We start from the raw sequence: 22270 nt of genomic DNA, 5'->3' as shown, positions 1-22270 counted from the left end.
TATTATTGTGGCTACCACTTCACCATTGCCTTCATTGCTGCAGCCATTTATTTTGGCCTTGGTTGCCCCATATGAACCTGGGGCTCCACAGTGTGGGGTTTCTGCAGGTCAAAAATTTTGGGAAAAGAAAGGGAAGAGACGTGGGGAGACGTGGGGTGTTCCTGGCTCATTCTTTCTGCATCATCCTGCTGTTTCCTCTCAGGGACAGCCAAGACCTCAGTGTTTGGGTCAGAGTTCAGGGTGAGGGCTGAGCTTGAGTTTACCTTCTGGTTTGGGGTGGGAGCTGAGGCTGGGTCTAGATTCCAAGCAGGAATAGGGCTTGGGATCAGGTTCTGGTTCTGGCTGAGTTGCAGAGCAGCTGTGAGTTTCTCCAGCTGGAAGCATCATACAGGTTTTTCCCATGACCCCTGCACTTTTCAGATGTCCTGTCTGCCCTGGCCCCCATTCACCACAGCCAGGGAGGCTTAAGGGCTTCGTGTTCCCAGGAGTGGGCCAGGGTGCCCTTGCTCCGCCCTGCCTTAACAACAGTATCGGTCCCTGTGAGTAGCATTCTACGGTTGAAGTACTCATTAGCATACTTGATAACATTTGATCCTCACAGGCTTTCAGGGATGAAATGATTAGGCCCAGTGTACTGATGAGGAAACTGCTGTTGAGACTTGCCCAAGGTTGCTGAGCAAATCAGCACTGAAACCAAAGTTGTCACTACCCTTGGTCTAGGACTCTAGACTCACGTTCTTGCTTCTGTATTGCTAAGGAATGATTGGGCAGCAGCCTGGCCTTGGCTCCTTCAAGTCCTGAGCTGAGTGTCCACTCCTATGGTGTGCCCCCACACATACCATGTACACACCTTGTCCTGACCTAGAGAGGCCTGAGTGTTGGTGGGGGAAGGGGACTGGCTCAGGGGTTAAGGCACTAACTCAAATCTGGCTGGAGGGGGAGAGAAAGACTGATTAAAGCTAGAGAGAGTGTGACAAAGGCATCTTCCTGGTTGTCTGGGATCCACCTGGGCCCACATGTGCTCACACACATCCGGACAACCAGGGCCCTGCCCCTTCCCGTATCTGCATTGATGCACAAACACCCAGCCCCAGCACGAAGCCCTCTGGCTGACCTGCTTGGAAGTTTGATTTCCACTGGTGTGCCAACTGAGGGTGTTGGAGGTAGGGCAGACCTGTTCCCCTCCACCTCCCTCCAGGCAGGTTCTGGTGCTTGGAGCTGGACAAGAAAAGGCAGTGTGGGTGTGGAGGGCTCCCTGCCAGTTCCTGGGGCCTCTTTGTCCCCAGTCCCCATGGCACCTCCCTGCCTGATGCATCACCAAACAGCCCCTCCTGGATTCTGCTTCCTTGTGTCTTTTTATCAACCTATTTTCACTGTCTGCTTGGCGGCCCGTGGGCAGAGCTGGGATACCAATGGGAAGGAAGGAAAGAAGGAAGAAGCCCCTGGCTGATGGGCCCAAGAACAAGACCAAAGGAGAGCCTCCCTGAAGATGCATAGCCTCCTCCTCTGCCCTGGGATTGCCTCAGTGCCATCCTTGGTGTTTCCCCGGTTCCGGGGTGGAGTTAGGATGCACACAGGACAGGGGCCTGAGCCGGTTGGTCTGGATTCCCAGGAAGAATTCCAGGTTGGTAAAAGGAATCCTCAAGTCCAGCTGAGCAGAGACTCCTCGCAGTGAGAGAAGGGGGTAATCTGCACCCCTGGAAGGGGGACTCAGTTCCCACCCAAGCCTAAGTGGAAAGACCTAAGCCTTCCCCAAGCCCCAGGCTACAGCAGGGGTGGGGGCGTAAAGTGAGATTGCGCCTACTCTGATCCCCCTAATCCAAAACTTGGGGGGCAGCTCACTCATGCCTGGGGCTGTAAAGCAGCTGAGGAAGAAGGGACAGATTTGGGGGTTGGGGAAGTCAGAATATCTGGTAGAGCCAGCAGGTCAGGGGTTAGCTGGTGGAGCCAGTCTGAGGGCCTGGCTGCTGATGTCACCAGTCTGCAGCCTGGGATTCTGGGACCTCCCTGGGCAGGATGAGTTCCAGGACCAGGCCCCTGGGCCAGTTTCACAGGGCTGAGCCTGGACTGGGCTGTGCTGAGCTCGGCAGCAGGAGCCTGTGAGAGCCAAGGTAGGCAGCCTGTGCATGGGACCAGAAGGTCAGCCAGACAGGGCTGTGGGTGGAAGGGCCTGCCTGCCCCACTGTCCTTGCAGCTTCTTCATTCGGAAGAAGGTACTCCTCACATGCCCAGTCTGTTAGTTATCAGCCTGGTGCCAGGAGCCATCCACACCCTGGTGGATCACAATAAAGCCCAGCCTAAGCCAGACCTCACCCCTGTTCCCTCTCTAGCATCTTTTCCCTGTTCCCCGCCCAGAGGCCTGGCCTCTTCCTTCCACTCCCCACAGCAGTTTGGCCCCTCCCTCTCACATAAGTCACTTACCAGGCCTGTCCCGGCAGCATCCAGTCCGTGGGTCCCGTCCCATCCATCCTGACCTGTTCCATCTTGACCCCAGGACCCAGCGCTGCGATTGCCAACACTGCTGCCAGGTGAGGGGCTCCCATGGGCAGCAAGGTGCTGAACCCAGGTGGCCCACACTATCGGGGTTCATGCTGGGATCCAGCAAAGTGGGTTGTGGGCCAGCTGTGTACCTGTCAGCCCCAGCCAGGCTGTTCCCCAACACCAAGACTCTGCTTTCCCTGCACTGGGCACAGGCTCCAGGCACCTACCATGCCCTACCCCTCCTGGCAACCCCAAATGGAGTCTTCCCAGACTTGGGAATGCCAAGGACCCCAGGCCCCAGGGTCTCCTGAGGAGCCTTGAGTTGGGGGATTTCTGCTAAGAAATAAGTCCTAGAGGCTGTGAGCATTGTGCACCTCTACCTCTAAACTGTGGAGCCAGCAGGTGGAGGGACCAGGCCCAGGGATGCTGGAGCACTCTGATGTGTGTGCAGCTAGGTCTTGAGGCTGTGACAAGCGTCCATGCAGGGAACTGTGCATTTCCTGGGACAGATCCTTGAGTGGGTTTCTCCACTGGGGAGTTTTTTGGATGTGGTTTGGTGGGGTTGAGGGAAAGGCTGTTCTCTGCAATGTGAGAAGCTTCTCTGGGTGTCTGAATGGACTTCAGGGAAGGTCTCTGGATGTGTCTGGGGAATCTCTGGGCCATGGTGGGACTGTCTCAGTCATCGGGCTGGGACCGAATCAGCTGCCTGGATGGAGGGTTTCTGGGTCGGGCGGCTGGGGCTACCTGGGTTAAGAAGCCACCTCTGCCTCTTCCTAACAGGCATGATGGACGGACCACGTTCCGACGTGGGCCGTTGGGGTGGGAACCCCTGGCAGCCCCCTACCACGCCTTCACCAGAGCCAGAGCCAGAGAGACGCTCTCGCAGAGGAGGCCGTTCCTTCTGGGCTCGCTGCTGTGGCTGCTGTTCATGCCGAAATGCAGCAGATGACGACTGGGGACCTGAACCCTCTGACTCCAGGGACCGAGGGTCCAGCTCTGGAACCCGAAGGCCTGGCTCCCGGGGCTCAGTCTCCCACCGGCCTATCTCCTGGGGCAGTGGTGTCAATGCAGCTGGAGATGGCACCATCCGAGGTGAGAACAGTCTGTCCTCCTCGGCTGAGAGGTGAAAGGCTTTAATGGGACCAGAGACTCATTCTGGCATTTCTGGGGGATCGGAGACTAATGATGAGGGCCTGGGTTCCCATGGGGCTTCACTGACCCGAAGCTGTGCCCTTGCAGAGGGGATGCTAGTAGTGACCGGTGTGGACTTGATGAGCTCACGCTCAGACCAGAACCGCCGAGAGCACCACACAGACGAGTATGAGTATGACGAGCTGATAGTACGCCGCGGGCAGCCTTTCCACGTGCTCCTCGTCCTGTCCCGGACCTATGAATCCTCTGATCGCATCACCCTTGAGTTACTCATCGGTCAGTGGGGCCTGGAGTGGGAAGGCCCTATATTTGGTGGGGAGAGGCTGGCATTAGGGTCAGAGAGGTCTTTAGGCTCCTCCCTGCCCCACTCCTCACCTCTGCCAGATAAGGCAGGTGCAAATGTGTGGGTGTGCCCCTGGGGGCGTGTCTCAGAGAGGGTCTTGGTGTTTCCATGTTTTCCAAGCCCACCCTCCTCAAGCCTCCTGGAGCATCCATCTCAGAGTACTCCTCTTCAGGGCCTGCCTTGGTGCCTTCTTTGGCATTGCTGCGCTGTCCTTCCAGCGTCTGTTCTCTTTCCCCAGGATGTGGCTGGTTCTCTCTTCTCTCTCTCTCTCTCCCTCTCTCCTTTGACGCCCCCCATCTCTGCCAATTTTCTGTCTCTGTCTCTGTCCCTCTGTCCCCATGATCCAGGGCAGGTGCCTCCCTCACCTCGTTGCTTGGTGGAGCTTGACTTCTCAGGCTGGTGATTATGCTCCTGCCTGGGGCGGGCGACTCCTTTTACCCTTTGATTAGGGCTTAACCTTGCCCACCTCAGCCTCTAATTTCCCAGGTACCCCTACCATCTCCACCAGGGATGCCCTGGGCTCTGGAAACTGCAGCCCCAGGGAATAGGCAGGGTTGGCCTTCAGGATCTGGACTGCCCTTTCTTTTTTTTCTTTTTTTTTTTTTGAGACCAAGTCTTGCTCTGTCACTCAAGCTGGAGTCCAGTGGTACAATCTCAGCTCACTGCAACCTCCACCTCCTGGATTGAAGTGATTCTCCTGCCTCAGCTTTCCAAGTAGCTGGAACTACAGGCGCATGCCACCACACCTGGCTAATTTTTTGTATTTTTAGTAGAGATGGGGTTTCACCATGTTAGCCAGGATGGTCTTGATCTCCTGACCTCATGATCTGCCCACCTTGGCCTCCCAAAGTGCTGGGATTACAGGCATGAGCCACTGCACCCAGCCTGGACTGCCCTTTCATACGGACAGGTGAATCTGCACCTGGCCAGGATGGCTCTGCCCCTCCAGCCCAGGCACTGCAACAGTCAGGCAGGCAGAAGGTGACAAGAGCCCTGGTCTCTCCTCCCCACCTCAGAGTTCAGTGTCAGGGGAACAGGTTTGGGATGTTGGACTAGGGCCCTGCCCTAACATGTGGGCAAACATCGGGTGGGGACAGGGCTGCTCTGAGGGAGATTGTGAGAGAATAAGGCGATGGCCCAATGCAGGGACATACACAGTGGCTCATACACATTTTGGGTGGGGCCGGAAGAAGTCCCAGGCTCTATCCCTTCTCCTTAGGGAGGAGTCACCAGCTAATTGCCAATTCCCTACTCTAGGAAACAACCCCGAGGTGGGCAAGGGCACACACGTGATCATCCCAGTGGGTAAGGGGGGCAGTGGCGGCTGGAAGGCCCAGGTGGTGAAGACCAATGGACAGAATTTGAACCTGCGGGTCCACACCTCTCCAAATGCCATCATCGGCAAGTTTCAGTTCACAGTCCGCACACAGTCAGACGCTGGGGAGTTCCAGTTGCCCTTTGACCCCCGCAACGAGATCTACATCCTCTTCAACCCCTGGTGCCCAGGTGAGCAGCTGGGGTCTGGAGCAGAGGGTAGGTGGGAGGGAAGGATAGGGCAGGGCTTCCTGCCCTCCAATGCAGCAGGGTGCCTAGGTGCCTGACCCCAGGAGAAGCCAGCCTCCCATCGTGCAGATGGGAGGACCAAGGCCTGGTGCAGAAAGGTGGCCAGCCCAGGGTCACACAGCCAACCATACCGCTCCTGGCCAAGGCCCCGGCTACGGCCAATCTCCTCCACCATCTGTCATGCTCCCCCTGTCCTCACGCTGCAGTCCTGTCAGGCTAGGGGCATCCCCACCTTTTCTTCTGTGGACACAAGTCCTGCAGAACTGGCCAAGGAGTAGGTGAGGCCCAGGGAGAGAACTGGAGGGAACCAGTTTTGTGTGTTCTGGGGACACAGAGGACATTGTGTACGTGGACCATGAGGATTGGCGGCAGGAGTATGTGCTTAATGAATCTGGGAGAATTTACTACGGGACCGAAGCACAGATTGGCGAGCGGACCTGGAACTATGGCCAGGTATGGTGTAGCTGGCCAGGGTCATATGCAACCAGGGGAGCTGGGGTGGATGTGGGGGCTGGGGTATTGGAGCAGGGTGCTGGCCTAGGGTTCAGGCTATCACCTCTGCCCTCTGTCCCTCCTACCAGTTTGACCACGGGGTGCTGGATGCCTGCTTGTACATCCTGGACCGGCGGGGGATGCCATATGGAGGCCGTGGAGACCCAGTCAGTGTCTCCCGGGTCATCTCTGCCATGGTGAGCACCCTCACGTCTCTGAGCCCTACTGTGTGTCTGCCTGCTCCCTCACCGCACCCCCACCCTCATCCTGCCCTTTCTGGATTCCTCTAGGACCCCCAGCCCTTCCCCTGCCCTTGCAAAAGATACGTCAGGAAGGGGTCTCGCCTCTTCTCTCCTTTGACTGCCCCCTACCTTGCCTTTCCTGGCTCCTGTCCCAGCTTCTGTGGAATGTAGGGCCAAACCCAAAACTTGGCACACCCAGGATTCACATTCCTGTGTCAGAGCCTGGGTGGGAGGGAGGGGGCAGATGGCTCAGGGAAGGGCTGGGTGGCGCTCAGACTGATGTCTGGATTATGAGGCATTTAGGGGCAAGGGGTGGTTGCAGGGTCGGGGCTGGGCCAGGGACCACATGGCAAGTCCTGAGCCCCTCCTCCACCTCAGCCCTGTTTCATCCTGTCCTGGGCAGGTGAACTCCCTGGATGACAATGGAGTCCTGATTGGGAACTGGTCTGGTGATTACTCCCGAGGCACCAACCCATCAGCGTGGGTGGGCAGCGTGGAGATCCTGCTTAGCTACCTACGCACCGGCTATTCCGTCCCCTATGGCCAGTGCTGGGTCTTTGCTGGCGTGACCACTACAGGTAGTAGAGGGACTGGGACAGGAGTGGCCTGGGCCCGACAGGGAGAAGGGAGGAAAGCCAGGCTCCACCGTCACCCAGCCCTGCCCAGCTGTGGCTACAGTGCAGGATGAGGCGGGTGGATGATAGGCTGGCCTTAATTATCATTAATTACTGTTAACAACAGAGAGAGGCCTAAGGAAAAGGAGGGAGAAGGGACAGGCAGGGACTGAGCCAAGCAGGTGGCCTAGCTTCCCCTGACCCTAAGTGCTTTGTGGCCCAAAGGCATTCTGACCCTAGGGACCCTGGCCCTGGCAGTCCATGCCCAGCGTGGCAATCCTAGTTTCCCTTCTCCCCCTGATATTCCTGACACAATACATCACTTGCCCTCAACCCATGCCTTGAACCCCAACCTTGGCTTCTCCACAGTGCTGCGCTGCCTGGGTCTGGCCACCCGTACTGTCACCAACTTCAACTCTGCCCATGACACAGACACATCGCTTACCATGGACATCTACTTCGATGAGAATATGAAGCCCCTGGAGCACCTGAACCATGATTCTGTCTGGTGAGCTAGGATGGACTGCCCATCTCTGCTGAAGAATGATGACCTGAACCTTGGAGGTGGAGGGTGGGCAGGGCCGGGGTGCTGGGGAAACCCTGGACTCCTGACCCTGGGGCTCAGGGTCTCCCTCCACGTCCATCCAGGAACTTCCATGTATGGAATGACTGCTGGATGAAGAGGCCCGATCTGCCCTCGGGCTTTGACGGGTGGCAGGTGGTGGATGCCACGCCCCAGGAGACTAGCAGTGGTGAGGCAGCCCCCGCCCCCCAACTCCCCACCGTGCCCCTGCTTATCTTCCTCTCCTGAGTAACATAGTCCAGAGTGTCAGTGCTGGGCTGGGAGAGAGTCAAGCCCCATAACCCCATGGCTTTTTAAACGGGTTTATCAGCTGAACCACCAGGTGGCCATTAGTTTTTACCTTTCTATATAACTCTCTATTTGCCTAAATTTTACTTATTTATAATGGTTTATTTTATTAATCATGGTTAATATAGAAGGGAGTTTCAAGATTCAAAAGATGTAAGAGTATTCAGTGAAAGAGAATTCATATTCACTATTCTTACTTGCTTTTTAACTTACATATCCTGGAGATAATTAATTGAAGGACCCTTTAAAGTTATTTTTATAAGTAATACATGTTTGGAAGGAAAGTAGTATAGAATTGAATAACACGAAATGTAAAGGTTCCCTGTTCTCTCTCAGGAGGTATTTGGGGTTTTTTTTTCAAAAATATTTTTTAAGCACATTTCTAGGTTCTACCCCAAACCTGACACATTAGACTTTCCAAGGATAGATGCTAATAATGTATATTTTTTAAAGTTCTTCTGGTGATTCTGAAGATCAACCAGATTTGGGACCCACTCCAAAGGATGGCCAAAGAGGTGGAGTGATCTCCTCTGGGGCACAGGGTGGTAGGTCAGCAACAGAGCAAGTCCAGTCTAGCATATACTCTTGCTTTCACCAAGTTCCTTCCTGTCTGTTCCATTGCTCACTGGGAGTTATATATATAGTATCAAAAAAAATCAGGGCTTAGATAGGTTCAAAGAAGAAAATAGCTCTTATGACCCAGCCTTAATATATAATCACTGTTGATATAACCCACAGATCTCTTTTCTGTGTCCACATACACGTTTCTGCAGAAATTAGAACTACTGTACACTCTGTTCTCAAACAACCCCCCACCCCTTCCTACTGTGATACTCCAGCCCCAGGCCACCAGGCCTGCCCTGCCAGCTGCCTTCTGTCCAGCCTCTCCCTTACTCACCCCAGGTCAGAGAGCCCTCTCCAGCCTACATTACTCCCCTGGCGTCTTCCCAGCACGCTGCCTCTCACTCATCTATATCAACGCTGCCCCCTGAGCTGTGCAACCCAGTGACGTCTGTGATGCTGAAACGGCCTGGCCCAGACACTGGATCTGAGCTCTGGCCCCCAGCTCTGGGAGGTGACATGGTGGACATCAGTCAGGGAGCTCAGGGACAGCCAGACGGGGGCTTGATCCCAGCCTGATCACTTCTCAAATGTGTGCTCTTGGGCTAGGACCTCACACTTTTAGGCTTTGGTGGTTTGGATGCAATTTGGGGACAGTATATACCATATAGAGTGATTGGGAGGATTAAATGAGAACTCCTGTATATGAAGGGACCAGCAGCATGCCAGGAGCTTATTAGCTACTCAAAAAGTCTTAGCTCCTTTCATTCTCCCTGCACCGCCTGTCTTGTGGGATCCAGGCATGCACTTCGGCTTGCAGTTTCCCTGTCTTTAAAGGAGTGTGTAGTGTTAGGTGTTGTCTAAGATTCTTTCCTGTTGGATGGTACTAACTCTGCCCTCCCCTGCCAGGCCTCCTCCTGTCAGCCTGTCTCTTCTAGGCAGCCTCCTGAGTATGATAAAGGCAGACTCTTATTTCCCACCAGCTCCCCCAAGTAGAGAGGGCAGCAGGCTGCAGAGTTGTGGGTTGTTCCGAGTCTCTCTGGAGTGGTGGTGGCAGTGGCGTCCTTGCGCTCCCAGCCAGCAGGCAGGGCCACTGTGGACTCTGGGTTGGTTATGATAAAGGATGGGGGGTCCTGTCCTCCGGGGATCACAGATAGTGGACATCCAGTGTCGGCCAGCCATGAAAGAGCGTACCCAGGACTTGGTTATCAGGCAGGCTAGTTCGCACATCTGTACCCACCCTTGTCCTCCAGCAGAGCAGCCTGGGCTGAGGAAAGTGGACTGAGAGCCAAATGGAGCTCTCTCTTTGTTTTCCATCCCTGTGTTGGACTGGCTGTCAACTGACTTCCAAGTGTTTGGGTGAAGGCCGATGGCCTTGTTCCAGAGGCCACCAGGCAGTGGGACCAGGCCTGGGGCCCTGTATGGACCTCACCCACAGTCCAAAGGTCCCTCCCGGCCTTCTCAGATCCCTCGCCTGTGTCCTCACTCCCTAGGCATCTTCTGCTGTGGCCCCTGCTCCGTGGAGTCCATCAAGAATGGCCTGGTCTACATGAAGTATGATACACCTTTCATTTTTGCTGAGGTGAGGGCTGGGCTCCAGGTACTTTCTTGGGCTTCAGTCCGGGGTTCTCTGGTCCCAGCTTCACCGCTGACTGACCAGCTGTGCAATCCTGGGCAAGTCACTCATTATACAAGTCAGTTTCCTCACCTGTAAAAGGGGATAATCAAGGCTGCCTTGCTTCCTGTACTCAGGATCAAAAGAGATAATGGGTATGAAACTGCTTCACTAGTCATAAAGTCAGCCAATGAGCATGAGGGATGACTGTTATTATTACCAAAGTGCACTGCAAGGAGCCTCCCAGACCAGCTTCTTCCCTGCACTCTGGCCTTGTCTGGCTCATCTTGGAAAGTTTCCCCTTGGCTCTGCCCGGAAGCTCCCACCCTTGGGACCATGCCCTGTCCCCCAGCTCTAGGGATCAGGGGAAGGAGGCCAGGAGTCAGGCATCCTCAGACTCTCTGGCTCACTCATTCCTGCTCACTCCCACCCCCACCCCCACCACAGGTGAATAGTGACAAGGTGTACTGGCAGCGGCAGGATGATGGCAGCTTCAAGATTGTGTATGTTGAGGAGAAGGCCATCGGCACACTCATTGTCACCAAGGCCGTTGGCTCCAACATGCGGGAGGACATCACCTACCTCTATAAGCATCCAGAAGGTACTATTCCCCCAACCCAGCCAGCCCTGGGCCCCATGACAAATGTTCCTGCTGAGTGCTCGCCCACCCAAGTGGGAATTGGAACCTCACCCTTGACCCTCAACCCCCAGGCTCAGATGCGGAGCGGAAGGCAGTAGAGACAGCAGCAGCCCACGGCAGCAAACCCAACGTGTACGCCAACCGGGGCTCAGCTGAGGATGTGGCCATGCAGGTGGAGGCACAGGACGCAGTGATGGGGCAGGATCTGAACGTCTCTGTGATGCTGACCAATCAAAGCAGCAGTCCCCGCACAGTGAAACTGCACCTCTATCTCTCAGTCACCTACTATACTGGTGTCACTGGGACTATCTTCAAGGAGACAAAGAAGGAAGTGGCGCTGGCACCGGGGGCCTGTAAGTGCTCCTTACCCAACCCTACCCCCTGGATGGCTGGGCACCTCAGGGCTGTGGAAATGGAGACCCCAGGAGCAGTGGGGAGTCCCTGCGGGAGGCCGTGTATAGGAAAACAGGCCTCAGTAACACCATGCCTCTTCTCCTCAGCGGACCGTGTGACCATGCCCGTGGCCTACAAGGAATACCGGCCCCACCTTGTGGACCAGGGGGCCATGCTGCTCAACGTCTCAGGCCATGTCAAGGAGAGCGGGCAGGTGCTGGCCAAGCAGCACACCTTCCGTCTGCGCACCCCAGATCTCTCCCTCACGGTGAATGCGTGTTGCCGGGGCATGAGGGGTGGTCAAGGAGTGAAGGCCAGGGGATAAGGACATCAGAGGAGGGCGCTAAGCCAGGAGCAAGCTGGCCTGATGAGCCTTTGTAGGAGAAGATCAAGGACTGGCTCTGGGGCCTCAGTTTCCTCATCTGTAGCATGGGATCTTATGTCTCTGGTTCTGTGACAGCCTTTGTTGGGGAGTAGCTTGAAGTTTCTTCTCTGACTTTGAGGAGCCTTCTGTCAGGAGGATAAATGTGGGGTTCAGGAGGAGGTTTTGCTTCTAAGCAGCTTCTCCTCTAGTGCAGTGTACGGTCCCCATGTGTTTGGCCAGGGTCTCTGATGTGGGGGATGGGCCTCTTTTTCTCTCAGTTACTGGGAGCAGCAGTGGTTGGCCAGGAGTGTGAAGTACAGATTGTCTTCAAGAACCCCCTGCCCGTCACCCTCACCAATGTCGTCTTCCGGCTTGAGGGCTCCGGGTTACAGAGACCCAAGATCCTCAACGTTGGGTGAGTCTGGCCTCTCCCCTGCCCCTGCTGCCACTCTGGCCTTCCCTGCAGGCTGCGCTGGCTCCCAGCTTTGCTTCCTCTCTGTCTGGATAAGTACGTTCTGTCAGGGCCCAACCAAGCAATACCTCCTGACCCAGCTCAGTCCCACCAGCCTTTAGGGAGACCTCCTAGGAACCTGGTGCTGTCCTCTGTCCCTGGCCTGCCTCACTATCTAATTAGGGAGCTAAAGCCCCACATAGGAATGGTTAGCAACTCATTGCTAATGTATTTGCCCAACGCTGAACTGACCAGGCACTTTCAGGAATATTATCTGCTTTGGACAAAAAACTCTTTAAAGCACATTAAAAGGTCAGATGCGGTGACTCACACCTGTAATCCCAGAACTTTGGGAGGCCGAGGCAGGTAGATCACTTGAGGTCAGGTGTTCGAGACCAGCCTGGCCAACAAGGTGAAACCCCGTCTCTACTAAAATACAAAAATTAACCAGGTATGATGGCAGGAGCCTGTAATCCCAGCTACTCGGGAGGCTAGGGCAGGAGAATCGCTTGGACTCAGGAGGTGGAGGTTGCAGTGAACTGAGATTGTGCCACTGCACTCCAGCCTAGGCAACAGAACCAGACTCCATCTTGAAAAAAAAAAAGTACATTAAAGGTCATCATAGGATTAAAAGCAAAGTTTTGGGCCAGGCGTGCTGTTTCACGCCTGTAATCCCAGCACTTTGGCAGGCTGAGGTGAGTGGATCACTTGAGCCCAGGAGTTGAAGACCAGCCTGGGCAACATGGTGAAACCCTGTCTCTGTAAATAATTTTAAAAAAATTAACCGTGGGCAGTGGCTCACGCCTGTAATCCCAGCACTTTGGGAGGGCAAGGTGGGTAGATCACGAGGTCAAGAGATCGAGACCATGGTGAAACCCTGTCTCTACTAAAAATACAAAAATTAGCTGGGCGTGGTAGCGTGCACCTGTAGTCCCAGCTACTCGGGAGGCTGAGGCGGGAGAATTGCTTGAACACGCCAGGTGGAGGTTGCAGTGAGCCGAGATCGCACCACTGCACTCCAGCCTGGCACCTGGCAACAAAGCAAGACTGTCACAAAAACAAACGTACAAATTAACCAGGTATGGTAGTGTGTGCCTGTTGTCCCAGCTACTTGGAAGGCTGAAGTGGGAGGATCACCTGAGCCCGGGGAGGTTGAGGCTGCAGTGAGCTATGTTTGTGCCACTGTACTCCAGCTTGGGAGACAAAGTGAGACTCCATCTCTCTCTCTCTCTCTCACAGACACACACACACACCCACATACACACGGCAACAAAGTGAGACACCCTCTCTCTCTCTGTCTCACACACACAAACACACACACACACAAAGTTTTGGAACCCTAAAGATGTGGGTTCAGGTCCCAGCTCTGTCACTTACTGGCTATATGCCTTTAGGCAAGCAGCTTATCTCCTTCAAGCCTTAGTGTTCTCATCTATAAAGCAGGGATAGGAATAACCTCTGGACCTAGGGTCTTGTTGGCACAAAGTTAGTGCTCCATTGGTAGTTGTTATTTTTATTATTGCCATTATCACCCCCACTCACAGATGGGAAAGCTGGCGGCCATATCACACACGGTCTCACAGTTTGTAGGGAAACTCTGTTCTTCCCACTGTGGTGTACACCACACAGGCTCTGAAGCTCGTTGCTTGTTTTGTGCCATGAGGGCCAAGTAGCAGTTCCAGAGGAGAGAACCCCATCCCTCAGGCTCTTACCCAACCTATCTGGGCCTGATCCCCGGCTGGGCAAGCCCCTGGGTGCAATGAGGACACACACATGCTGTGTTCCTGGGCCTGTTGCTGTCATCTCTGGTTCAGACTCACACATGGTCCCCTGTCCCTCCCTAAGAAAAGCACAGAGGGAAAGCAGAGCAGGCCAGAGCCTGGCCTTCTAGATCAGCGTTCTGGGACATGGGCAGGCTTCGTCTTCAGATAGAGGACTCCTGAGAAAGAGCAATGGCTTGGGGTGGGAAACTGAGGAGAGGAAGCAGAGGACCCCCTGTACATTCTGCCCACCCCTCCCTCACACATAGCAGCTCTCCTGGTGGTGGCCACCACCTTCGCCATTAGGCCAAAGCTGAGAAGGCAGCTATGTTGATCTTTGCCCCAGCCTGGGCCCTTGGAAATACTATGATGTGTCACAAAGGAGGGCTTTCCTCATGTCACCCTACCAGGGTCTCTGGCAGCTCAGTCAGGGGAGCCTCTGACCCCCCCGGATAGCCTGCTCTGCTAGTCTTGCCCAGCAGACATCTCTTACCCACACCCCCACCATGGTGGGGAGAGGTTCCTGGTCCTAAGGGATCCCCAGAGCTGGACTTGCCTCAGCAGCCCCATCAGGCCTTTGCCTCTTGCCCCTGCCTGGAAGTAAGGAAAGGGCCGCTGTGTTGAGTGTTGGGGGACCTGTCCCATCTTTAGCTATAGGGCTTATATGAGTCTCCCTACAGTAGAAGACAGGGTTGGATGATGGTTTCTCAAGGCAGGTCCTCCCTGGACAGTCTGTGGCTCCATAGCTGCTATGAGCCCAGATCAGAGCCTCTAGAACAACTGGGAGCCTCCAGGGGGACATCTCTGAGCTGCTGGTTCAGATACATAAGATTCCAAGATGGGTGTACTTCGCCTCTCATTTGCACATCAAAGGCTGTGGCATGGAACCCCATTATAGCATAAGGTGTGCCACCCCAGCGTGGTGACTGGCCACTTAATAAACATTCTAGAACTCACTCCTCCAGATGGCTGTTGTCACCACCAAAAGCAGTCGCCAGGGAGGCTAGAAGTCTGTTCCAAACCCTTCCTGGGAATTTCCCTCAGGGCCTGAATCATATCCTCTAGAATGTCATCAGAGTGGTCAGTCTGCCTTCTTAGGGGTAGATTTGACTTTGGGGAGAAATCTGAAGTCATTTAGAGCTAAGACGAATTAATAAGACAAGCGAACAGGTGGGTAACTGCCCTTTTCCATCAGAACCGAGGCACACTGAAGGAAGGACAGGCTAACTGTTGCATCACTGAGCACACGTGTGTGTGTGTGTGTGTGTGTGTGTGTGTGTGTGTGTGTGTGTGTGTGTGTGTGTGAATGGCCCTGAGGAAGAGTCCAGGAGGAGTTTTTTTTTTAATGTTTCAAGCCCAGGGAATATGATTGAAGAAGTACACAATTGGACAATGCTCATTTCAATGTTTAAGTTCTGGTGTCCTTGTTGGGGAGTTGGTTTCATGACCAACTTAGTTCCAGGAACATCCCACTTTTAGTAGATAGCTTGTACTCAGCTTCAACTCACTAAAGAGGTGTGGTAAAGTCCCCATCTCACAAGGTGCAGGGAGAGATCTTGACATTTCCATCTAGAAAACAGTTTCTCTTGGAAATAGTTATTGCAATGTAAAGGTTACTTTCTGAAATATTACAGTTCAATTATGATATAGATTAAATAGACTTCTGAGGGCTGGTCTGAGCTTGAACAACCTTGAATCTTTTATTTATGAAAAAGTGAGCAAAAATTAAGAATGCAGATTTGTAAGCAGTCAGGGCATAGCCTATCCATTAAGTTACAGACTTACTTTATAGACTTCCTATCATACTACATTCTATTATATATCCCTACTTCCCTCCTTCATGGAGCTCAGAAGTACCTTCAAGACAATCAGATCCCACTCTTCCTTTTACTTTCACTTCCATTTTATGACCCAGAAAGTGAGGATCAGAGAAGTTAAGTAGCTTCTCCTAAACCTCACAGCTAACAAGTGGTAGAAGAGGGAATAAAGTGGTTCAGGGAAACTGCTCAGAACCAGGCTCCAGGCCAAATGCTTTGCCCTGAAAAGAATTCATCCTTGGAGTTAGGGATGTTAGCTCATTCTCTTAGAGGACAATAGTGACTGTACAAGTTCTATGTCTGGAGAGGGTCCACAAGGGCAGGCTTGGGTTAATAGGGGGCCAGAGGTAAGGTTTAGGCAAAGGCAGGAAGGACAGATTCCCACAGGCATAAGCAAATGCAATAAATGCAGTCATGTTCAATGCATAAAGTGAAATGTGCAGGTTGCTGGAGGAGCTCAGAGAAGGGTGAGATTCCTTTTCCTAGAGGCAGGAGGTGCTCAGGGGAGCCCTCACTGAGGAAGTGGTGTGTCAGTCCTTAGAGGAAAAGTAGGCCTTCACAAGGCCACCCAGGGTGGGGAAGCAGAGCTGGATGCTCATTCAATACAAGACAAAGACTGCAAAGCATGACTGTGGAGGTGAGTCTGGTTTGTCTGGGGAAGAAGGCATTCGGTAGGGCTGCTCAGCAGGAGGAATGGTGGGGGATGATGAGGCTGTGCTCATAGCAGCAGCTGAGTCACAGTGAGCCTGTGTGTCAGGTTAGAGAGCCGGGATCTCATGCCACAAGCACCAAAGGAGCCAAGCCCTTGAAGGATTTAGTTCACCTCTGAGTGGTTAGCAGAACAGAATACAATAGTAGGATGGGAGCGAGGAGTCCCATTAGAGGACTAGTGAAATTATGATTCCCAGGGAAGGTCTGGGAATCAATTTTTCAGAGGCCCATGTGGAAAGGAGAAAATGAAATAGAGTGAAAGAGTGTGTGTGTGTGTGGTGTGGTTTATGCACCTGCCTGTCACACACACATACAGACACAAGGGTTTATGTCCATTTAAAGATGTCTGTTGTTTGTTGTTAGGAAGGGTTTTTCTTTGGAATGATGATCATAGCAGAGAATAATTACTTTTCTTCAACCTATGCTCTTGTCAAAGCTGAAAGTATTTGGAAATATTGTGTTGGGCTCCCAAAGTCTCATTTTGAAGTCTTCTTGGTTTTGGAAACACCAGGTGAGATGAAGATGTTCTGTTTAGAGCAGGAGCAGTAGTGATGGAGGGGATGGCATGAGAGGCCTCTGGGGTGGCGTCAGCAGTCTTTGTCCATGTGGATGTGGGGGCAGGGAGGGAGGAGTCCCAGATGATGGGGAAGAGTTCCAGCCCAGGCAGCTGGTGGGTGGCTGCTGATCTGGCTATGCAGAGGTAGCCCTGGGGCTCCTGGTCTTGGGTGTGGAAATTCCAGGTGAGCCTGGGAATGTCTGAATGGTTCCACCTCCTGCTTCTTCCTCCTAACTGCCCTGGATCAGTTCTTACTCCCCACTCCACCCCCAATTACTCCAGGCCCATGACCTTGTCTCTCCCCACAGGGACATCGGGGGCAATGAGACAGTGACACTGCGCCAGACATTTGTGCCTGTGCGGCCAGGCCCCCGCCAGCTCATTGCCAGCTTGGACAGCCCGCAGCTCTCCCAGGTGCACGGTGTTATCCAGGTAGATGTGGCCCCAGCCTCTGGGGACAGAGGCCTCTTCTCAGATGCTGGAGGTGACAGTCACTTGGGAGAGACCATCCCTATGGCATCTCGAGGTGGAGCTTAGCCCTGTGCCAGGAGCAATGGGACTGGAGTCAGATGAGCAAGGACACTGGGCCCCAAGATGGGGGCCCACTGCAGAGCAGCTCACCAGAGCTCAGGTGGGGAGTCCAGGGCTCCTGGAGAGGGAGTCCGTCTTCACTTGCACTGGGGGCACAGATGCTAATAAACTATTTTTTAATGAAGCTGCTGTTCTGTCCATCTTTCAGTCCATGCCACACCAAGACAGATGAAGCCATGGTCTGCCCCAGGGCAGCACATGGCCTTTCTATATCATCTACTGATAGGGGCTGGTGTCCCTCACCAGAGAGGGGGACCATGAAGGAAGTTGAGGCTCAGAGAAACAGAGTTGGTACTCTTAGTATAACTCTCTTCTACCTGGAAATTTTCCTGTGGATGTGTTTTGGAGGATTTTGGCTTTGGTTTGAATGAAACTGTTCCCTTACCTCAGGGTTCTTCAAGTGTAGTCTCTAGACCTCTTCTATTACAATCATCTGAATGTGTATTAATAATCCAGATATATGGGCCCTGGCACAGACTGTGTATCAGAATCCCTGTAGCAGAAGCCCAGAACAAACTCACCAAGAGTTTGACTCCTGTGCACACTAAAGATCAAGAACAACACACTTTCATTTTTCTTCTCAGCTGTTCTTTCTTTCTGCATTCCCACTGCCTACATTCTTCCTGGGCCAGCAGTAGCCAAGAGATCGTGCACCTGATATTCTGGTCCTGAATTCACATGTCTTCTTGAACCTTTGAGTTTAGAAGGCTTTCAAGACAAAGGGCTCATGGGGCAGGAAAAAGAGAACTAAAATTGAGCTGTAAACACACGAACAAGGTGCACACCTTAAGGCATCTGTAGTTTAACACGCACAAGGAAGAAACAAGCCCTTCCCGTAAGGTGCTCCTGCCCAGTGGGGGTGACAGATGTGTAAACGTTCTAAATACAGTAAATGCATATGTCACACTTACCAGGAGCCAGGTTGCAAGCACTTTATGAATTCATTGAATCCTTACAACAACCTTATGAGATAGGGTCTGCATGGTAGTAGAGGAATGTTCAGGATGCTGAGAGGCCCAGAGAACGGCGACTCTGCCTGGACTGATGCAGAAAGGCTTCATGAAGGTGATTACCAGATGACTCATGAAATATGAGAAAAAGTCAAGTCCAAGAGGCAGAGGACAGAGGAATCAGCCAACATGTGTGAAGTACAGAAATACGAGATGACACAGTATATTTGGAAAATGCAGACAGCTGGATGAGGACTGGCATATGGGTGCATGATGAGTACAAAGTGGCAAGGGATGTGCTTGAAGAAGTAAGCTTGGGCCAGGTCATTAAAAATCCTTTTGCCATATTTAGGAGTTTGGACTTTCTTTTTTTTTTTGAGACGGAGTTTCGCTCTTTTTACCCAGGCTGGAGTGCAATGGCGCGATCTCGGCTCACCGCAACCTCCGCCTCCTGGGTTCAGGCAATTCTCCTGCCTCAGCCTCCTGAGTAGCTGGGGTTACAGGCATGTGCCACCATGCCCAGCTGATTTTTTGTATTTTTAGTAGAGACGGGGTTTCACCATGTTGACCAGGATGGTCTCGATCTCTTGACCTTGTGATCCACCCACCTCGGCCTCCCAAAGTGCTGGTATTACAGGCTTGAGCCACCGCGACCGGCCTGGACTTTCTTCTGAAAGTAAGGGGGAGCTTTCAATTAGGGTTGATATGATCAGTTTTGCATTTCACAAGATTCATGATGAAAGCAACATAGAAAAGAAATTAGAGGGGTTGGGCTGGAGGTAGGAGGACTAGAGTCCTCTCAGGATGAGAGACAGGAGAACCTGAAATAGGATAGAGACAGTATGAATGAAAAAAAAGGGGATGGGTTTGAAGGTTGTAGAACTAATTAGACTTGGTAACAGATTCAATTTGGAGAGGAGGGAGGACAAAGAGAAGGGTGGTGGTCTGGGTTTCTGACTCATGGGTGCCATGCACAGAAATACGAAGCCCAGGAGGAAGACCATATTATAAAAGGGAAGATAATAAGCTCTGGTCTTTAGTCTGGCCCCTAACAAGCTTGGGAGTCCTTACTCCTGCCCTCGTAAGAAACAAGCTGAACAAACTGAAAGTCAATAACTCTTGTTAGATCTATCAGAGAATTGAGGGCACACAGAAAACTGCTGCCCCTAAAACTGGAGAGACAAAAAGGCAGATACAGAGAATCACGACTTCATAGCAGAAGCCCAGAAACAGAAACTTCTGGGAAACCAGTACCAGGGTAGGAAAACTCAAAGTGTAATTGACTTACAGCTGGAGGTTTAGGGTGGATAAATTTGAAGGCTAAAAAATCTATAGTGGCCAGGCATGGTGGCTCAGACCTGTAATCCCAGCACTTTGTGAAGCTGAGGCAGGCAGATCACTTGAGCTCAAGAGTTCAAGACCAGCTTGGGCAACATGGCAAAACTCCCATCTCTACAAAAAAGACAAAAAGTAGCTGGGTTTGGTGGCACATGCCTGTAATCCAGCTACTTGGGAGGCTGAGGTGGATCACCTGAGCCTGGGGAAGTTAAGGCTGCAGTGAGCCAAGATCATGACACTGCACTCCAGCCTGGGTGACAGAGTGAGACGGTCTTAAAAAATATATATATATATATAATAGAGGTCCCATTCTTAGGTGGGCACCCCACACTTTTTTTGTTTTTGTTTTTTTTCGTTTCTTATTTTTGTTTTGCCCAGGCTAGAATGCAGTGGCACAATCACAGCTCACTACAGCTTCCAATTCCTGGGCTCAAGCAATCTTCCTGCCTCAGCCCAAGTAGCTAGGACTACAGGTGTGTACCACCATGCCTGGCAAATTTTTAAATTTTTTTGTAGAGACAAGGCCTCGCTATGTTGCCCAGGTTGGTCTTAAACTCCTAGCCTCATGCAATCCTAGGTGTGAGCCATGGCACGTGGCCATAAGTTTTACCAGGATCCCACAGTGAAAACTGGAGCCTCTCCTGTGAGTCTGGCAGAGGGGAGGAGGAAAGTAGCCATTTTGAAATACATCCATTGCATTCTGTTCTTGCTCTGTCACCCAGGCTGGATTACAGCTCACTACAACCTCGACCTCCTGGGCTCAGGCAATCCTCCCACCTCAGCCTCCTGAGTAACTGGGGCTACAGGTGTATGCATCCAAGCCTGGTTGGTTTTTAGAATTATTTTGTAGAGACGGGGCTCTCGCCATTTTGCCCAGGTTGGTCTCAAACTCCTGGGCTCAAGCAATCCACCTGCCTTGGACTCCCAAATTGCTGGGATTATGGGAGTGAGCCACACCTGGCCCTGTATTCCATCCTTAATAATGCCTGCCCTCGGGCCGGGCGCGGTGGCTCAAGCCTGTAATCCCAGCACTTTGGGAGGCCGAGGCGGGTGGATCACGAGGTCAAGAGATCGAGACCATCCTGGTCAACATGGTGAAACCCCGTCTCTACTAAAAATACAAAAAATTAGCTGGGCATGGTGGCGCATGCCTGTAGTCCCAGCTACTCAGGAGGCTGAGGCAGGAGAATTGCTTGAACCCAGGAGGCGGAGGTTGCGGTGAGCCGAAATCGCGCCATTGCACTCCAGCCTGGGTAACAAGAGCGAAACTCCGTCTCCCAAAAAAAAAAAAAAAAAAAAATAATGCCTGCCCTCAAGAGAAACTAACTATTCATTAAGAGAGCCTGCCTGATCTGGAAAAGGGACATGTCCAGCTCCAGCCAGGATAGCACATTTCCAGCATTTTACATGGGGGAAGAGAAATACCCAACGCTTGTTTTCCCTGCATGTGACGAGACAAAGGAGGAAGGGAGCAGGGTCTAGTAGCACTTAGGAAAGTCACAGCTTCCAGCACAGGCTTACTGAAAGACGGAGACGTAATTACAGGACTACAGAACGCTTTCCCTCGCCCCTGACACCTTAGGACTAATAGAGTTCTCATATAATAACAGGGAATACAACTGAAATAACTGCACATCTTAGACCTTATTTAAGAAGTCTCTAGGGAACACCAAAGATGACAGGGGAGACAGTAACAAGGACACCAGAGAAAATTTTAGCTGATACCTACAACTACATCAAGCAATAAACACAGCCTAACCCCTAGCCAGATAAACCTCACACGAAAGGTTTATTTGCCTGTTTCTTTTATCCATACATAACAACAACAAAAATCACGTGGCACACTAAAAGACAAAAATACACAGTTTGAAGAAAGAGAAAGCTTCAGAACCAAATTCTGATATGGCAGCTAGAATTATCAGAACAGGAATGTAAAACAACTATGGCCAATATGCTAAGAGCTGTAAAGGAAAAAGGGGACAACATGAAAGATAATGGTAAGCATTATGTTTCGTGGATAATGTAAGCAGAGAGAGGAAAATTCTAATGAAAAAACAGAAATGCAGAAGTAAAAAACACTGGGCCAGGTGCGGTAGCTCATGCCTGTAATTGCAGCACTTTGGGAGGCCGAGGCAGGTGGATCGCTTGAGGCCAGGAGTTCAAGAGCAGCCTGGGCAACATGGCAAAACCCTGTCGCTACTAAAACAAAAATTAGCCAGGCGTGGTGGCGCACGATTTGTAGTCCCAGCTACTTGGGAGGCTGAGGCACCAAAATCGCTTGAACTTGGGAGGTGCAGGTTGCAGTGAGCTGATATTGAGCCACTGCACTCCAGCCTGAGCAACAGAGTGAGACACTGTCTCAAAAAAAAAAAAAAAAAAAAAAGGTACTGTAACAGAAATGAAGAATGCCTGTAATGGGCTCATCAATAGACTGGACATGGCCAAAGAACATGGTGCGCTTGAAGGAGTATCAGCAGGAATTTCCAAAGCTGGGGCTTCCGGCCTCATAGGAAAAAAATTTCCAAAGCTGAAATGCAAAGAGGAAAAAAAAAATGAAAAAGAACAGAATATCCGACAATTATAGTAGCATACATATAATCAGAATGGAAGAGAAAATAAAGGAACAGAAGAAATGAGGTGATAATGACTGAGAATTTTCTCAAATTAATGATAGACACCAAATACAGATCCAGGAAGCTCAGAGAATACCAAGCAGGATAAATACCAAAAACAAAAAATAAAGATAGACCGGCCTGGGCAACACA

General features: G+C 52.0%; 1 protein-coding gene across 2 annotated transcripts; it reads left to right on the top strand.

The window, feature by feature from the left end:
• Positions 1–131: 131 nt before the first annotated feature.
• Positions 132–17341, top strand: TGM1 (transglutaminase 1). 2 transcript variants are annotated; one of them, XM_037744353.1, is made up of 16 exons: positions 132–2111; positions 2439–2528; positions 3262–3573; positions 3721–3909; positions 5234–5482; positions 5874–5992; positions 6121–6228; positions 6677–6851; positions 7257–7395; positions 7536–7639; positions 9813–9901; positions 10382–10535; positions 10646–10927; positions 11075–11235; positions 11610–11746; positions 16935–17341. In XM_037744353.1, exons 3-16 carry the CDS (start codon positions 3264–3266, stop codon positions 17161–17163), a joined length of 2445 nt encoding a protein of 814 aa, XP_037600281.1. In that variant the 5' UTR covers positions 132–2111; positions 2439–2528; positions 3262–3263; the 3' UTR covers positions 17164–17341. The 2 variants fall into 2 exon arrangements, with proteins under 2 accessions (XP_037600281.1, XP_037600282.1); XM_037744354.1 differs by lacking the exon at positions 2439–2528.
• Positions 17342–22270: the final 4929 nt, after the last annotated feature.

Source organism: Cebus imitator, unplaced genomic scaffold (genome assembly GCF_001604975.1).
Source record: "Cebus imitator isolate Cc_AM_T3 unplaced genomic scaffold, Cebus_imitator-1.0 Scaffold170, whole genome shotgun sequence".
NCBI lineage: Eukaryota > Metazoa > Chordata > Mammalia > Primates > Cebidae > Cebus > Cebus imitator.
This window is presented reverse-complemented; position numbering and strand designations above follow the sequence as displayed.